This window comes from Dipodomys merriami, unplaced genomic scaffold, assembly GCF_024711535.1.
Source record: "Dipodomys merriami isolate MVZ:Mamm:240054 unplaced genomic scaffold, mDipMer1.0.p SCAF_346, whole genome shotgun sequence".
NCBI classification, from domain to species: domain Eukaryota; kingdom Metazoa; phylum Chordata; class Mammalia; order Rodentia; family Heteromyidae; genus Dipodomys; species Dipodomys merriami.
In genome coordinates this window covers 1,162,956-1,182,877 of record NW_027205004.1, presented here as the reverse complement: position 1 = coordinate 1,182,877, position 19,922 = coordinate 1,162,956, and the positions used below count along the sequence as shown (strand labels likewise).

At 42.1% G+C, this 19,922-nt stretch overlaps 1 protein-coding gene across 1 annotated transcript; it reads left to right on the top strand.

The window, feature by feature from the left end:
* Window positions 1–2,347: 2,347 nt before the first annotated feature.
* Window positions 2,348–17,456, top strand: LOC138803712 (neuroendocrine convertase 2-like; the record flags this gene model as incomplete). Its single annotated transcript, XM_069987783.1, has 4 exons — window positions 2,348–2,563; window positions 4,487–4,587; window positions 10,490–10,717; window positions 16,056–17,456. Coding segments are annotated over 4 exons (1,032 nt in total), but the record flags the coding sequence as incomplete, so codon positions are not given.
* Window positions 17,457–19,922: the final 2,466 nt, after the last annotated feature.

Below are 19,922 nucleotides of genomic sequence, written 5' to 3'. Positions count from 1 at the left end.
AGAGAAAACATGTCTCTCTGGGCCTGACTTACTTTTTCCAGGTCCATAATTTCTTTGCAAATATCATTTTTCTTGATGAATGAGTAAGTTTCCATTATGTATATTATATATACACACACACACACACACACACACATCACATTATCTTATTCCTTTTGTCAACTGAAGGGTATCTGGGCTGTTTCCATACCTTGACTATGGTGAATAGTGCAGAATGAACACGGGAGTAATAGCTTTACTGTGGCCTGATGGGTAATCTTTTGGATAATTACACAAGTGGTATTGCTGGACCATAGAGTAGTTCTGTGTTTAGTTTTTTTGAAGAATCTCCAAGAATTTCCACAAGGATGCCATTGGCATCTGACACTGGCTAAGTGTGTGTGTGTGTGTATGTGTGCATATGCATATGCATGTGCACATGTGTGCATGTGGTTGAGTGTGTAACTTGTAAGATGACCCTTTTTTCTCCTTGGTCTGTTTCTTAGAGCACTTACTTGTTTGGATGGAGTTTGTCAGTGGTGTAGATTTACCAAGAAGCTGAAGACAATTTCCAGCTAGTGCTGGAATAAATACATGCTGAGTTATTGACTCAATCAATCATGGGTTAATTAACTCCCTGCCCCATTAGAAGCAAGGCAAAATATCCCTTCTCATTGTCAGGAGTAGACATCGCCTGGAGGTAATCCAGTCATCTCGCTTCCTTTTGGCATCTCCACTTCAAAACAGTGAATCAGACCTTGGACCCTGCCAGCCTTACAAAGACAGACTTTCCTGCCAATATCTTCTGCCTTCTCAATCTAGACTAGAGAATCACCAAGCTGCCCTGAGCCAAGCTGCACACCTGCCCCTCGCCTCTCACACAGCCCAGCTCTTCTCCTCTCCAGCCAAGGGGGGAAAAAACAAGTAGCTAAGCTCTGCTGCCTGCAGTAAAATGGGAGAAAGCAAGAAACAAAGCACCCTATGCTAGAGTGACAAAGACACAATAAATCTAATAGAACATGAGCAAAAGAAAATGGAAAGGTGAAAACACTGAGAACATGGTTTGAACATATTTATAAATTACTATCACTGTGCATATCATCTAGTACTTAAATTTCTTTTTGTTTTATGTTTTACTGGAGAATATTCTACTTTCTTCCTATATCTGGTGAGGATCCTTTGCATAGTTACAAAGTTATATAGGATTATGTTTAATAGAATGCCAGGGCTAGTAGTGTGGTTCAAGTGGTAAAGCACCTGACTAGCAAACACCAGGCCCTGAGTTCAAACCCAGTACTGGAAAATAAAAACTAGAAAAATTTAGGTGTGCATATAAGCATAGATGTATATAAACATATATGTGAAACATATATTTGGGGAGAAAATGTATTTTTATACTTAGAATATTTATATATATAAATGTATATCTTCTATAGCAAAGTATAAATATACATACATTTAAGCTTTCACTGAAAGATAATACATAAGACTGAGATCAGCTGGGAAATGGGGCATGGCTCAACTGGAAGATTATGTGCCTGGCACTCACAAGGCCCTAAGTTCAAAACCTCAATACTGTTGATAAAAGAATGGAAGCACAATGACTACCTTACTCCCGCAGAAGTGCTTTTTCATTGTCCTTTCCATATACTGTGGCTATTTTTAACAATGAGCATGTACTACCTTTATAGCTTTTCTAAAAAAGCAGCTCATTTACAAATTTTAAGGAGCTTAAGTAGTAAAGCTAGCTTAAATTGTAAATCCAGGTGAGTTTTGATATTGGATCCTCCTGAAAAGAAATAATATCCCATTATGCAACTAAAACGATATGATTCCTGAAGAATAAAAAAGTAAAACCAGCTGGGGGCCAGTAGCTCACCCTGTAATCCTAGCTACTTAGGAGGCTGCAATCTGAGGATGGAGGTTCAGAGTCCATCCGGGCAGACAAATCCATGAGACTCTTATCTCCAATCAACCAGGAAAAAAAAAAAAAAAAAGCTGGAAAAGAAGAATGGAGGCATGATAGGGTGCAGCTATGAACAGAAGAATCTGAGTGAAAACAACAGGCCCTGAGTTCAAGCTCCCGTAACAGCGCACGCACGCACGCACGCGCACACACACACACACACACACACACACACACACACACACACACACACACACACACACACACACACACACACACACACACACAGAGTACCAGCCACTATGTCCACTTGTTGATGAAATCCAAATCCTGACCCTCCCTGGGCCAGAGCTTCACCTGGACTGGGAATATTGCCCCCTATCTGTTTCAGGGCCAGCCCCCAAGTTAGCCCCTGTCTTCTAGATGTTGGCTTAACCAGCAGCACCTCCCTTGCTCTTGTAGGGCCGAGGAGGCAAAGGCAGCATCTACGTGTGGGCCTCCGGGGATGGCGGCAGCTATGATGACTGCAACTGTGATGGCTACGCCTCCAGCATGTGGACCATCTCCATCAATTCAGCCATCAACGATGGCAGGACTGCGCTGTACGATGAGAGTTGCTCCTCCACCTTGGCATCTACCTTCAGCAATGGGAGGAAGAGAAACCCCGAGGCTGGTGTGGTAAGTGTAAGCCATTTCCTGCCCTTGCTTCCTTATGGGATGGACATGTTAACTCCCTTTCCTCAAAGCCTTGGGAGAAGATCCACTTTCCTCATGTCTCATTACACTGTGTGATCAAGGTGGAGACCTACCGTACATGCGTTGAAAGCAAGAATGATGAGGAGCCCTGTGTAGCTCACCTTCCATAGATGTCCTTGTTGATATTCTGGTATACAAATGATGATGGCCTCTGGTTTATAATTAAGTTGCCTTGGCTTATCACTTGCAAGAATAATTAATTGTAAGAACTGAGACATCATGCCACAACCCCATCTGAACCAAGAACCCTATGTATTATAATAGTGACAATATAGCATTGCTAGGATGTAGCATGTCAGATACTCTAGGTTTGTTCCTCATCACTGAAAAAAAGAAAGAAAGAAATAATAATATCCACCAACAAAAAAATAATAATATCCACCAATAGACTTTTCTGGGTCCCTTAAACCCTTTAGAATTGGGTACAACTGGTTTTTTTCCTCAAGGTAAAAGTGTGGTTTTCATTGTATTTTTAATAGATTCATGACTTAAAAAGCAAAAATTAAGGCTTAGAGAGTTAGGTTATTTTTCTTCTCTTTTCGAAGCAAAAGACTTTTCCTTCTTTGCTAGGTGCTCACACTTACAATCCTAGCTACTCGGGGAAGCTAAGCTCTGAGGATTACAGTTCAAAGCCCGCCCAGGCAGAAAACTCTGTAATTAACCAGTGGCAGTTATGATAATTGCAATTAACTAGTAAAAAGTTGGAAGTGGAAGTATGGTTCAAGGGTATAAAGTGCCAGCCTTGAGCAAGAAAGCCAAGTGAGATCGTGAGGTCCTAAATTCAAGCCCAAATACAGAAAGGGGGGGGAGGGAAGGAGGGAGGGAGGGAGGGATAGAGAGAGAGAGAATTCTCCTTCCTAGAGAACTAGGATAGTGCAATGGTAAATAGACATCACAGCTGTATAGCATATTTACCCTCTGGGAGTCTCTTCCTTCCTATTTTCCTCACATACAATTCTTTCCTCAGGCCTCCAAATTAAGGATTTAGTATGGAAGTCAATAGATGAACTGCATCTTAATGGCCACCCACCACCAACTACCCAAAAGAGGAAAAGATGGAAGCTCAAAATAAAAAAAAATCATTATTTCCATCTAAGGTTTTGATCCCGTTTTCCCCTGGGCTCTGATCTTGTTGAGATGATCAGACTGCTTTGTGAGCCAGAAGAAGCCCTTTCCATAAAAGAGACATGGCTGGTAACAGCCTGTCTTTCCTGTGACCCACCTGGTTGCCTATTGGTCAGAGTATGCCAGCTCCTCCCAAGCAGAAGGAAGGCTTAGCTCTTTTTATCCCATCCAGAGTCCTGCAGAGAAGAGCAGACAGTTGGGGAAGGGAGAACCTCAGACCTATTCCTTTTGTGATACCCACTTTCCCCTCTCTTCCTTTTCTTTTGGAGGGAATACCACCCTTTCGTTCAAGAAGAAATGATGGAGTCATCACCCTAAAACTGATCCCAACCTAACAAAATGCACCATTGCATGGACCAGGGGATAGAACTTACCTATCACTTTTTAACCTCTGGTGTCCCCTTTTCTGTTGCAGAAAATAAAAGTCTTTCTAGTCCTTGAAATGGCCATATTCTATGCTTCTTTGAACAATTGACTTACCCTGTGGATACTGTACTGATAAATGATAATGTCCCTTTTTGCATGGGTTATTAGGAAACTTGAATAAAATGTATGCCAAAGGAGAGAGGTATTTGGGTGCTAAGCTTATCCTTAATTTCATCTTAATCTTCAGAACAAGATATATTTTAAATAAAACAAATATCTCATAGCCTGATCCATTGTTTGGGGATTCAACATGATAAGATTTGTTCATTCATTAGTCAATCTCTTCTCTTCCAGGCCACCACAGATTTGTATGGCAACTGCACTCTGAGGCATTCTGGGACATCTGCGGCTGCTCCTGAAGCAGCTGGGGTGTTTGCACTGGCTTTAGAGGCTAAGTATGTTATAGCTCTGGGCCCAGATCTGAAGGGTGGGTTAACATGTGCCTCTCTCCCCCCATGCCAGGTACCCATGGAGGCAAATGTGGGTATGAGAACCTATTATGAACTCTCCTAAGCATTTCTAATGATCTATGAGCCTTAAATCTCATGTGCACATATAGTCACACATGTGCATATATGCATGCACATATACAGCATAAAGCTACACCCTTAAGAGAGCAGAAGGCTCCAATGCCCAACTCAGATACCAAATAGGAGCACATACATATTTCTTCATGAAATTCCCCTTTTATAATCTGTGAGTTCCTTGGTATTTACTCTAATAAATTCTCTCAATCAGCTACAAAAAGAAAAATCAAACTGTCAAACTGAATATCTAGCAAGGAATTTCAGAGCATTTAGTAAACAGCATGTTTCTACTCAAGGTTTGTTCATTGTATAGGTTGGAAGTGTGGCTCAGCAGTAGAGACCCTGGGTTCAAACACCACCTCAGAAAGCAAGCAAACAAACCAGAAAGAAGAACGAAGGAGAAGAGAGAGAGAGAGAGAGAGAGAGAGAGAGAGAGAGAGAGAGAGAGAGAGAGAGAGAGAGAGAGAGAGAGAGAGAGAAAGAAAGAAAGAAAGAAAGAAAGAAAGAAAGAAAGAAAGAAAGAAAGAAAGAAAGAGAAAGAAAGAAAGAAAGAAAGAGAGGGGGGATGAGAGGGAGGGGGATGAGAGGGAGGGAGGGAGGAAGGAAGGAAGGAAGGAAGGAAGGAAGGAAGGAAGGAAGGAAGGAAGGAAAGAAGGAAGGAAGGAAGGAAGAGAAGAGGGAAGGGAAGGAGGGAGGGAGGGAAAGAAAAGAGGAAAGGAAGGAGAATAAAATAAGCCATGGGCTTTCCTGGAAAGCCCTCTCCTTGCACTACACAGCTTACTCCATTCACCTTGGGTATGAACATCCGTGGAGATACCTATCCATCGGCTGTCCTCCCTCCTCTCAGTGAAGCAGAGGCTAGCCTTATGTTTGAGAAGTGGTCTTCAAACACAAAAACACTACATACATAGAGTGACTGTTAACACCTGCCTTGTGGGGAGTTCTCAGAGAAGGCATCATTCAACAACTTGTGAGAAATTGGATTCCGGCTCCTGAGGAAGGAGAGTTGAGTTCCCATATGCCTGTCAGCAGTTGCTAAGCAACGGCAGCTTCTACCGTCCATCTCCAAGCCATGCTTGGAGTAGCCCTCCATGTATGCAGTGCATTTTCTGATTTACAAAAAGGACAAGACTTGCCTTTTTTAATATGATGGCAGGAGTGTTTGAAAGATTTTCTAGTCTAGCATCCTTCCCCCCCCCCCATAAAAAAGAAGAAAGAAAGAAAGAAAAGATGTAACTATTCTCCTTTTCTAGAAAAGGCTCCCAAATTAAGAGTGTCTTCTTTAAACTTTGATTCTTCTAAGAAAAGTCAGATGGAAAATTTAGGACTCAGAATGGGCCACTGAGCAGAGCTTAACTATTAAAGCTAGCTATCTCTGACTTATTAAGCATAGAAACCAAAACTTACTCACAAATGATACCATTTTCTGAAAATGAACCATGTTGGGATCTGAGCAGGTCCTGGAGAAGGAGTGGATTTAATCATTCCAATTCCCAACTACATAGAAAGGGTCTCCCTTTCAACCTCAGTGGGCAATATTGGCTCATGGTCTCCTAGGCAAACAGAGCCATTTGCGTACACACACACACACACACACACACACACACACACACACACACACACAGAGAGAGAGAGAGAGAGAGAGAGAGAGAGAGAGAGAGAGAGAGAGAGAGAGAGATTTATTTTTTGGCTGGATTTTAAAATTGGCTATACCTTAAAACTGGAAATTGTTCATTGATGTATTTTTAAATATTTTGACCAATATTTTAATTGGAAAATAGTATTTATTTTCTTACTTCTATTCCCAACATATAAAATAGATTTTTTTACTAATAAAATAAAGTCTTCATTGAACACTCATTCTGTGCCAGTTCCTTGGCACATCTAATCCTTTACTTCATACCCTGGAGCAAACCTGTCAGGCCTTGTCCCATTTTGAAGATATGAAGCTGGGGTTCAAACTGTTAAAGCAACTTGTCCAAGTTCCCACCATTGGATCTAAATCCTGTGATACCTTGAAGGTTCCAGTGCTGGGGTTTTTCCTCAACCCAACTCTTGGACCCAAAAGAAGCAATGACATTATGGAGTCAAAAATAAGACAACGGAATAAAAAATCTCCAGACTCTGACATCATTGTATTTACCATGTTCAAAGACTGAGCCACAGTGGAGAGCCACATCTTGGAGGAGTGCTCTCTCACATCGGTGTGCATAGGAAACATCTGGAGAGTCATCTTACCGAGTGTCAGTCTCACCTCGTTCAAGATGCTGACTCAGGAGAGTCAGGAACTCACATTTGTCACTAGTGTCCAAGTGGTTCTGATTCAGGGAGCTTGAGGACCACAGTAAAAGCCAGTAGGTGGGATCTGCAGGGGTTCTACTCAACCCTTCGTCCGCCTCCTGAGTGACCCCATCATGAGAACTGTCACTTTGTTAATGCTGGCTTGTCCATGTAAGCCTAGACTACAGGCTCTGTGAAGAAAAGGGTCTCCCCTTGACATGCCCAGAATTGGGGCATCATACCCGAGCACAACACTTAATGATATTCATGGAGTCACTTCACATGAACTACCTTTCCATGTCTGTCTTATTTTCCCAACTATTATATAGAATGTTCAAGAACAAGAGAGAATATGTCATGTTCCTTGTCCTACAACCTCCAACACGGTGACCTTTTCTTGCCGATAGTCTGTAGATTCATTTTTTATTATTTAATAACTATCACCTGAGAGTCTTGAGCTGCTAGGTGAAGATTAAAACTTAACACAGGTTGGTGAAATTTTGCAGACAGTATCTTCCATCAATTTTAAAATTACTAAGAAAGGCCAATTAGAAGAGACCTGATTTTACCATTCAGACATATGCAGATGGCTAACCAAACCACAGCATGCATTCAGTTACGTACTCAGTAGGGACTCTGATTAATCTCAGAAGTGAGAAGTTCTTTGCTTGGATTCTCTCTCCCTCCCTCTGTGCTTTCCCTTTGTGCCTCTCTGTCTCTGCTCTTTCTCTCTGCTCTTTCTTTTTCTCTCTGCACTCCTCTCTGTCTGTCTGTCTTGTCTGTCTGTCTGTCTTGTCTGTCTGTCTCTCTCCATCTCCATCTCCATCTCCATCTCCATCTCCATCTCCATCTCCTGCATGAGAATACATCTGTGAAGAAACATCTGAGGAAATGGGAGCACTGCCCACTCCTATAGCAAACATAAAAGATTCTTCCCCCTGCCAGCCCACTCCAAGGTCATCTAGATCCTCATCTGCTAAAACACTTCTGGGATTCATAAATTCAGAATCCCATTCCAGCAAAACCACGGTGCTTTTAGCTATAATCTACTTCAGGAAATGTCACACCATTCTTTCAGGTCCCTGGGGACCATGCGTGCCAGATTTGTTCTGAATCTTCTCAAATAAGCTTGACCTTCCTTTGAACTTTCTCCTTAAAAGAAGATCTGCATTTCAAGAACATGTGGATTATTGGAACACACTGGCTCTGATTGAGAGCCCGAGATCAATGAATTTTGTTTGCATTGAAATTTTACCAAATGAATTACATTGTTCCTGGTCCTTAAAATTATTTGTCTTCTGAGGAGAACAGTAATTCTGAAATCTGTCCATTCTTTTAACCATGACCCTCAGTGAGAAATAAATTCTGTACTACAGAACAACACACACACCAATACACACACTCCAAATGTTTCATATAAAATATTTATATGAAAAATCTACATGCACATCACCCTGTTATTGTTTTCTCTCCTGGTCCACTTACAAATGAGAGTCCCACACATCACATCTCTGCTTTACAAGGATATCTACCTATTCAAATGATCTGGAAAATGTAATACTTTCCAATGGCTAAGATTCTCTTCCAGAGATTGTGGTTTAATTGGTCTGAGATACAGCATAAGCACAGGGATTTTAAATGTCCCCAAAATGATTTTAGTATGCAGCCTAAGTAGACTATATATATGTGCAATAAGCAGATTTCCTAGCTCACAACTTAGTTATGACTTGTAGTTTGAAAAATCAGTCACTAGGTAACAATAGACTAATTTCCACAGGAAATACCATTTGCAAGCAAGACTGGTTTGTTCAGTAAACAATGCACCAAGGACTGTCCTGGGCATTGGGACACAAATATTGAAGATATTATCTCTGTCCTACAAGAACTGGCAGTCTCATTTCTCCAAAATTGAGCACACCAGGTAGTCATCTCCCAGGTCAAGAAAGAGTACTGTCAGCTGAGTCCCTTTCCAGTCATGACTCACAACCAACCACTCATCCCATTTCCCACAACACTGTTCCTGTTGCACTTTAAACAAATTGAGTCCAACAATATGTTCTCTGTTGTCCTCCATTTTACCTTGCTATAATGAACTACTTGATGCTAGATACTTAATTACAAAAGAGTACTTTTGCTCACAGTTGAGAAGCTGAAAGTCCAAGATCAAGCACTCCATCATTTTGGCCGCTGCTGAGGGAACTTCTGGCTATGTCATATCATGGCAGATGTCATCATGGTAGATGCACACGTGAGCAGATACCACATGGCTAGACAGGAAGCCGAGAATAGGAAGGAGACAACCTTGCTCTTGAGACAAGGGTCCCCTGGGATCTACATTACTCTTTCCTGAGGGCAGCGTCCCAGGGGCCAAGCACCTCCCAGTAGGAACAACCCCTCAATGGTCCTAGGACCCCCCAGCTTGCAGCACCTGTGGATATACTCAAACTGTATGCATTCTCTTTTTGTGTCTAGCTTCTTCAGGTCAACGTTGTACTTGTAATTGTAGTTCACTCCTTCTTACCCCTCTGTAATACTCTACATTCTCTAAATTATACCTTGATGGTTGATTCATTCTACTACAAAAGGATACTTGGGGGATATGCAAGTCGGGGCTGTGAGCAGTGCATAAGGCTGATGGATAGATACACATTTTTTGGAATAGAATTTCTGGGCTGTGGCTTAAGCAGATGGAAAAGTCTTAGGAGATACAACCAGTTTCCCAGAGTGGGTACAATAATTCGTACACAAATTCCATGCATTGCAGTTGCTCCCTGTCTTTGACATGTGATCTTGTCAATCTTTTTCATTTTAGCCAATCTAATGTGTGTTAGGATATTCTTTGGAAGCAAAAATATGTTAAGAAAAGCAAACTATTTAACAATAACAAAAAGAAGTGCAGAAAAGGACTAGAGATATGGCTCAGTGGTAAAGCCCAGGCAAATAAATGTGAGGCCTTGAGTTGAAACCCCATTACCACTCCAGAAAAAAATCTGCTACATAAATTGCAAAATATATTATCAATAAGAATATTGTTATATACAAAAAGAGGGGCTGGGAAGGTGGCTCAGATGTAGAGTGCTTGCCTTGCATGCATGAGGCCCTGGGTTTGATTCCTCAGCACCACATAAGCAGAAAAAGCTGCAAGTGGCACTGTGGCTCAAGTGGTAGAGCACTAGCCTTAAGCTGAAGAGCTGAGGGACAGCGCCCAGGCCCAGGCCCCACAACGGACAAATAAATACATAATAAATTTAAAAATTAAAAGAAAAGAATATTGTGAGTTTTAACCGTATCCAAAAACAAAAAAGAAAAGCAAGAAGACTTTGTAAATTGACATAATAATGGTCCCAAATAGTGTGTGGAACCTTCCTTGCATGGGGTTTGTAGACTAAAGGGTCTGTGTCCTGAGCATCACTTCCCTTCATCACGTTCCTCTTCCTCTCTCTCCCTGCCTCTCGCCCTTGCTCTCACACTCTCTGCCTCTAACAACCAGTCTGGGTCTGACCTGGCGAGACATGCAGCATCTGACCGTGCTCACCTCCAAACGGAACCAGCTTCATGACGAGGTCCATCAGTGGCGGCGGAATGGAGTGGGACTGGAGTTTAATCATCTCTTTGGTTACGGAGTCCTCGATGCGGGCGCCATGGTGAAAATGGCTAAAGATTGGAAAACTGTGCCTGAAAGATTCCATTGTGTGGGAGGCTCTGTCCAGGACCCTGAGTAAGTCGGGACACTGCTTCTGCTACTGCATGTCCAAGTGGCCCAGAGATGGTGTCATAAGATCGCCCACACAGCTGGACTCCCCCTCCCTGTCAGAGGCAAGCACTGGATCTGATTCAGGAACAAACAGTTCCTAGGCAGAGTCACAGAGTTGCCCAACTTGGGTGGAGGTGGGGTTGGGGGGGGAGGTGCTCTGGCATTCACAGAGAACAGAAATGTATAATCAAAAAGTGTGAGCTATAACTATTTCAGCAGTTATCATCATCATCACCATCATTAGCATTAGTATTAGTATTAGTATTGTACTTAGGTTTAAACTCAAGGCCTTATGTTTGTTCCATGTGCTTGTTAGTGAGGTTCCCTCAGACCTCAACCCGCTGAGTAGTTAGGATTTCAGGTGTGGGCCAGCTTATGTGATTATTTTTAATTGTACAAATCAACCAATGTAACCAGTGCCCACATTAGTAAAGAGAATAGGACTTATGTCCCAGGACCCCTATAGGGTCTTCCAACATCCTCTCCCCAGTGGGGACCACTTGTCTTACTTCTAACTCTATAGATTACTTTGCCTATTCTATATTCAGTGTAAAGAGAATCAATACTCTGCTCTCTTTTCTATCTAACTAATCTTATTCTAATTTAGTTGTTTGTGAGATTCAGTCAAATTTAGTATGTACTTATAGTTTATTCTTATTATTGAAGAGTGTCTCAAGGTGTGACCATATCACAATTAGCTTATACCTTCTACTCACAGAACAAGGGAAGGATTTGATTTTGTTCTGAATGAGGCAGCGTGCCATGAGAAGGGACCTGAGGGAGGAATTTCTTACATAGAAATCACTGATTTAGCCAAGCATGCCAATTTTCCTTCCCACTTCCCCTTCATGACAAGAGAATTGGCCAATAAGAATACCTCTTTGATTTCTTGCTATCCTCATTGGTTCACCAATGGCCCAATGAGAAGGCTGAGTCAGGAGGGTTGTGAGTTCAAGGCCAACTTGGGCTACATAGCAAAACCTCATCTTAAAAAAAAAAACTAGCCAGCCATCAATGGCTCATGCCTATAGACCTTGCTACCCAGGAGGCAGAGATCTGAGTATTTCAGTTCAAAGCCAGCCCAGACAGGAAAGTCTTATGTCCAATTAACTACCAAAACAGCTGGAAGTGGAGCTGAGACTCAAGAGGTACAGTGTAAACCTTGAGAAAAAAAAAAGCTCAGGAACAAAGCCCTTGATAAATGCAATTTTTCCTCTCCCTCTGATCCACAATTTTAAACATGTTCAGTTCAGAACTGCAGAAAGAAGATGAGCTCCTAGAACTGGGGATGGAATCCTTGCCTAGTTTTTCTGTGAATTGCAAACTGGGCACATTTATTGCTTAAAGTAGACTCTTGTAGACAAGCAAGCCCTCTCGGATGCTCATCCCATTGGCCCACATCCTCACTGGGTGAGCATCCTCCATGGGTGAGCATGCCCATTGTCTACTCACTGAGTCAAATGGATCATTACAGAACTATGAGGTTTTCCCCCATGGACCAGTCCATAATCTCATAATGTTCACTTTAATCAGTAAACTTTCCACCCAAGCCCCATAATAATTTAAAAACATAGAAATGCATGTCCCAAGTGACATCATATATACTTACAATGAATTATAATATATAATGTGCTTATAATGCATTCAGGTTTAGGGTGTAGCTCAGCACAGAGCGCTTGCGCTTGCCTTGCAGATACAAAGCCATAGATTACATCCTCAGCACAAACTTGGGAAGGATCCCTGACTGTGATTGCATCCCTCAATGCCTTCCTCACCCAGTCCCACACCTGAACTTGTTCTTGAATGCAGGAGAGTTAGCTCTAGGGCAGTTATACTTATTGGGGAGCACAGAGGCTGGTCAGAAAAGCTTGCATGGAAGCCCAAGGCTGGTTGTGCCACTTGACAGAGGTGGCCCTTGTTACCTGGAGTCACACTTCCAAGGAGCTTCACTGTGAACAGCCTTGGCAGCTACCATTTCCCATGATAGGATATTTGGGGCTGCACAGCGACAGCATATAAGAAGAGAGCAGAGAATGATTGTCAGATTTATTCATTTTGTGAGCATTTATCTTCCCCAAGAAGGAGTCAATTTGAAAAGTGATTTTCTAAAGAGACTTTGCTATGAAGAGAGTCAGTGAAGGGTGTTCAACGAGGATCAAAAGAAAAATGCAACTGGCTGCGACCAACTGCACCTGCCTCGTGAGCAGAGCAAGCAAAGGCAGTGCCATCAGCCAACACAGAAGGAAGCAGTTAGCTCAGAACACCACCAGGACTTATATGTGCGTCCCAAGAGAATCTCCCTGCAGCTTCTTTAAGGCCGTGGCCAAAAGCATGTTCCAACTCTTAATATTTAGAGGATTTGGGAATAAATAACATATTTTCTCTTTCTTTCCTTCTTTCTTTCTTTCTGTTTTCTTTCTCTCTATCATTCTGTCTGTCTGTCTGTCTGTCTGTCTTTCTTTGTGTCATCTTGGAGCTTGATCTCAGGGTCTGAGTACTGTCCTTGAGCTTTTTTGCTACAGGCTAGTATTCTACCACTCAAGCCACAGCTCCACTTCCAGGATGTTGGTGGTGGTAGTTTTTTTTCTCTTCAGTGGTTAATTGGAGATAAGAGTTCAGACTTTCCTTCCTGGTCTAGCGTCAAACTGAGATACTCAGCCTGAGATACTCAGATATCAGCCTCCAAATATCAGCCTCCTGAGTAGCTAGGATTACAGGCATGAGCTACTGGTGCTCAGCTGACAACGTGTATTGTGTTGGTATGAATGCTGGAAGCAGCATGAGGGAGAGAGAAAACAGCTTAGTCAATCACATGACAGATGTCTTCCTATGTGGTTAGGTGTTCAGGTGGACTCTGTCCCACTAGGAAAAAGTAAAGTTCAAATAACCAGCCACTGAGTGTTCTACAGGACTACCATACCACAGGTGTTTACAGCACTTGAGAAACAATGACTGTTATTATTACTATTTTATGGCTCTAATAAAATAGTCACAACTACATGAATTTATCACACACTTGACAAGCGTTGCATGAGACACCCCTCCCCCCTGAAAATACCTGCTTCTAAGTTCAAGGCAACATTTACAATGATGTGCAATAAATAAAGATACAAGTCATTCTCTGTCTTTTACAGGATTTGAATTCTAGGCTTTTGTCCACCATCTCTATAAGATCAAAGAGGGGGGAAGTCACTAAGTCTTTTTTTTTTTTTTTTTTTTTTTTTTTTGTCCGTCGTGGGGCTTGAACTCTGGGCCTGGGTGCTGTCCCTCAGCTCTTCAGCTCAAAGCGAGCGCTCTACCACTTGAGCTACAGCGCCACTTCCGGTTTTCTGGTGGTTTTATTGGAGATAGGAGTCTCACGGTCTTTCCTGCCCGGGCTGGCTTTGAACCGCGATCCTCAGATCTCAGCCTCCTGAGTAGCTAGGATTACAGGCGTGAGCCACCAGCGCCCGGCTTCACTAAGTCTTTTCGTGCCTACTTCATTTTCTGCAGGAAGAACTGTTAGAACACAGCCTGCGAAGTAATACCCGTGACTATTTAAAGTTTCTGTGCTGAGGTTCTTTTGGTTCCATAACATTTCCTATTTTAACTTCTTGCAACCTGACTATTCCTTAGCACATATCTTCTTTTTCCTTTAGAATGAATTTTTTTCTTTTCTTTTTATAAAGGCAATATATATGATCACTGTAGGAAGATCATAAAATGCAAGTGAGACAAAAAGAAAGAAATAGGAAAGGAAAGAAGAAAAGAAGGAAGAAAGGAAGGAAAGAAGGAAGGAAGGAAGGAAGGAAACAGAAAGAAGAAGAGAAAAAGAAAGAAAAAGAAAGGGAGGGAGGGAGAAAGAGGGAGAGAAAGAGAAAGAGAAAGAAACAGACTGGGAATGTGGCTTACTGGTAGAGTGCTTGCCTAGCATGCATGAAGCCCTGGATTCAATTCCTCAGTAAACAGAAAAGGCCAGAGGAACCTCTGTGGCTCAAGAGGTAGAGCACTAGCCTTGAGCACAGAGAGGCTCAGGGACAGTGCCCAGGCCCTACGTTCAAGCCACAGGACTGGAGAGAGAGAGAGAGAGAGAGAGAGACAGACAGAGACAGAGACAGAGACAGAGACAGAGACAGAGACAGAGAGAGAGAGCAAGATGACAAATATCAAAGTCAGCCCTTGGTATATGTGGAGAGTTTGTTCCTGGGGCACCCCTCACACCCCCATGAATACTCAAATCCATGAATGCTGGAGTCCTTCATATAAAATGGTATCATATTTGTGAATAACTTATGCATGTTCTCCTGTATGCTTTAAGTCACCTCTAGATTACCTATATTATACAATGCAAATGTTATGCAAATAGTTATTATATTGTTTAGGGAATGGTGATGAGGAAAACAGTCTATACATATTCAGTAGAGATGCAAATTTGCTTCCAAATATTTCCCATCTGTGCTTGGTTGGATCCACTGAAGTGGAGCCCATGGATTTGGAACAGTGAGCGTACTGCCCCTAGGCTTCCCCAAAGCTACGCTGCCTGCCAGAAAGCTTGCCGGAGCTTGTTGGCCCTGGAATTCACATCAGGCTTTTAATTTAATTTCAGAGTAACAGCATTCCCAGCCCAGCCCAGACAAATGTGTGTACTTTCAGGGGCCCAGCTCCAGTGTAGTGAGCAGTCACACCGCAGCACCGGGGGTTGCTTCTGCCACCATCACTGCATCTCAATAAAAGAAGTGAATGCTTTGTATGTTGGTCAGCATGCTCTCCCAGAGCCTGTGAACCAGGAAAACTGGAAAAACTGACCATCCGGGTCATGGATTCATGGCATCACCCCAGGAAAACTAGTTAAAAGTGTACATAAACTTCCCAGGGATAGAATTGCCTTTATTAATGAGAAGTAGTTCAGAAACACTCTTCAGTTTGAAGCCTTGGCCCCAAGGGCAATGCAATGGTACAGGGTTTCTATTGAGGGGTGAGATCCTAAACCTTTGCGTGGCCTGAACGTAGGCTGAACAATTGGGGCAAAGCAGGAAGATGCTGGTGCCGGAGGTGGGAAGTAGTCAGGCTATCTGCACATATGCAGTCACTTGGAGCACTTAGGAGATGTGGAGGGGGTTGGGGGAGGGCACAAAGCAGCATATGCTTCATTCTCTACTCACAGAGAGGGTTCCAACTGTACAGAACTTGCTTACACTCACAAGGAAAGATGGGAATAAAATTCACGTCTGTTGGATTAACCCCAAAGCCACCTTCTCTTCCTGCTACCCTAAGAGTACCTTAGTACCTTCCCTCACCACCTCTTCTTTCCTTTTGCCCTCAGGAAAATTCCACCCACGGGCAAGTTGGTGCTGACCCTCAGCACAGATGCATGTGAAGGAAAGGAAAATTTTGTCCGCTACCTGGAGCACGTCCAAGCTGTCATCACGGTCAATGCCACCAGGAGAGGGGATCTGAACATCAACATGACTTCCCCTATGGGCACCAAGTCGATTTTACTAAGCCGGCGTCCCAGGGATGATGACTCCAAAGTGGGCTTTGACAAGTGGCCTTTTATGACCACCCACACTTGGGGAGAAGATGCCCGAGGAACCTGGACCCTGGAGCTGGGGTTTGTGGGCAGTGCACCTCAGAAGGGGGTGCTGAAGGAATGGACACTGATGCTACATGGTACACAGAGTGCCCCGTATATTGACCAAGTGGTAAGAGATTACCAGTCGAAGCTGGCCATGTCCAAGAAGCAAGAGCTAGAGGAAGAGCTGGATGAAGCTGTGGAGAGAAGCCTGAAAAGTATTCTAAGCAAAAACTAGGGCCATGTTTCTGCCTCCACGGTCTCCCTCCCTCTCTGTCTCTGCCTCTGTCCTCACCCCGTGTTTCCAGCAGGTACCTAGCAATTACTGTCACCCACACACACCGGCAATGCCATCTTCTTAATCAACCACTTTGCTCACTGTCAGTGATTATTTTCATTACAATGGAAGTGATCTTTTTTATTCTATGCCCCAAATATAGTGTTTCCCCCATAACATCTATGTCCTACGTGTGACTCTACCTTCTTTATTTCTGTCATTCAAATGGGTGATATCCTGCAAACAAAACTGGGACCGTTTTTCCTTTGATTTTTTTTCCTATCTGAGCAAACGCATGTTATTAAAAAAAAAAGAAAAAGAAAAAGAAAAAGGCACCTACAGTGACTGGAGAACATTTGTCTGTGGTCTCAGTGAGGAGCTGTTATATAACATGGAAAGCAAAGCTGAGGCAGAGCTGGGGGAAGGCGGGCCTCTGCCACTCTTAATGCACAGGGAAAGCTGCAAACTTCAATTTAGAAAAATTCATAAGGGGTATCAGAGATTTGAGTGACGTGATGAGCGAGAAGCCATCCACAGGGAGCCTAAATCACAACAGGAGAGAAAAAAAAGATTCCACATATGATCGCTGGACCTTTACCATCAACACTCAACAGGAGAGAAAAAAAAGATTCCAAATATGATCGCTGGACCTTTACCATCAACACTAAGATCATAACTCACTCTCCTCAACCAGCCTGCTAGGAAACCTTACATAGTGTGGCTCTCCTTACACCAGCTGTTGCTCAGATTTATTGTCAAATCTGCTGGAGCAGCCCAAATTTCTTCCCATTTGTATAGAGTTACACACACACACACACACACACACACACACACACACACACACACACACACACACACACACACACACACACGCACACATGCATACATATTTATTTTCAGGGATTCTCTTTTATAGCTATTCAAAAGAAAACATGAAAGCAAATCTAGCAACAAGTCTATGAAAAAGTAGTTGGTTCGTTTTTTATTAAAAAGAACGTTCCTTTGGGGCTTTCTGCTCTGGTGTGACTAGGAGGTGAGGAGTTGATTGGGTTGGATTTGGCTTGTTGATGAGTTTTACAGCTTTACACACGTGCTTGGACTTTGCTTTCCAAAAGCATAATTGGAAAGAAATGTCTCTGATATGTTAGGGAAACTGCATTTTTTCTGAGAGAGGTGTGGAAGGAGTGAAGGTGGTACATTGGAGGAGCAGTTGTATTCTTGGAGACCTCCATTTGTGAGGAGCCTATCTTGATGAGAAGGGCACTTATCAGCTCTCCCCTTCGTAGCTTGAGCCTGCGTTAAGCAATCCCTTAGGAAAAGACCTAGTTGCTACCTTTCCAACTTAGAAATCCATGAGCACATTGGACATGACACCCAAAGGTTAGAGTTGCCAACCTCAAAAGACAGCATTCACTCCCAAATACTTTTAACCAAGGTGACCTGTTGTCATATTGTGTTCTTACCCCAGGACGGGCTTCACACCCAACCTCAGTGCCCAGCCACTCACAAGAAACGTTTCTTTGTTCCTAGCCACTCCTAGCTCCAACCCCTCCCTCCCATACAGCATCCATGACTCAAACCAGCAATCAAGAGCTCTAGGTTTGACTCCCTGATGGTGGTAACTTGAACAGAGAATCCTCACTTCTATTCTCTCTTTCCCCATATTGGCATGAATTTCTGTCTTCTCTAGCACCCTGTGAACTATCCCTGTATATGCTTTTAAGTGTAACAATATTTATGATTTTTTAAAGAAATTTATTACTTGTTGCAAAGATCTTTTTAAACCAGTTTAGATTTAAAGAAAAATAAATGGAAGTCATTGAAAATGCATTTCACATTAATGGTCTGAAAATAAACCAAAGGACATTATGTGTGCCTGTGTGTTTAAGTGCACACAGAAATATATATATATACATATGTAGACTATATACATGTGTGTATATGTGTATATATATACACCTGTATAAATGTATATACACACATATACTTAACATGTGTGTATGTGTATTTATTGAAGAAATAGACACCATATTCATCTCTAAAAGAATATTCAGAGAATATCAAGGTGATCCTGGCTAAGAGAAAGCCAGTGGAAATTCAGGTGAAAATGTTCATCGAGTCCCATTATGTCTCCTCTGTAATTTTGCAGCTCTCTGTATAAACATTAAATGTCTTATATATGCAGCACAAATATAAAAGTTGTCCATATTTTCACAGTTGTGGCATAATTTATGAAATCAGAGAGTAACTTATCAGCTTCTTAATAGAAATGGCAAGTTTTGATATGAGAATATAGTATATATAAATATATATAGTGCTATATACAAATATTTGGTCTCTATTTCATTTTTTGCATCAGTATTAACACTAAATTATGTCTAGCTAGTGATGTTTCATGATATCCCTGATCCTAATGCAAGAGAGTATTTATAGTCATTTATTTTAAAAATGAAAATAACTGGATAATGATTAATCAGGTTAATATTGTTACTCCCTGTGACAAAATTTTATAAGTAAATTTAAAAATATATGTTGTAAATTAAGAGGCTCAACAATAAAACATTACCTTCCAGAAATTATGTGAGATGTGCTATATCTTACATGAAAACACTTCCATCATTTGTAGGAGCAGATAATAAAAATTTGCCAAAGAGAGACCTAAAAAGCCTGCCTGTCTTAGTAAGAATACACAAAAGACACAATTAGCATGTACATTGGACACAAAGTATGGTCAGCAGTGGCATTCTTTTCATATTTAAGTTACATCCATTAGTTGTTGTAAAATCAACTTTGGAAGTCAACACTAGGGTATTTTAATAGAATAAAATAGGATAGTCTTGAGTAGACTAGGTCATACCTATTAAAGATAAGTATTATTTCCTGAAATATGTTTCTAGGAGGTAAGTACAGAAATCTGTTTGTCTGTTTGTCTGCCTGTCTGGTTCATGACATAAACTAGATTTCTTATTACGGTCCACGGTCAAAATCTTTTAGAAACACAATTCTAGAATACATGCACATTAGAGTAGACTAAGTTATAGTTTAGTAGCAAATAGCCTCAAAAATCTCAGGGAATGTGGCTTAGTGGTAGAGTGCTTGCCTAGCGTGCATGAAGCCCTGGGTTCAATTCCTCAGTATCACATAAACAGAAAAGGCCAGAGGTGGTGCTGTAGCTCAAGTCATAGAGTGCTAGCCTTGTGCAAAAGAAGCTCAGGGAGGGCTGGGAAGGTGGCTCAGTGGTAGAGTGCTTGCCTTGCATGCATGAGGCCCTGGGTTCGATTCCTCCTCACCACATAAGAAAAAAGAAAAAAGCTGGAAGTGGCACGGTGGCTCAAGTGGTA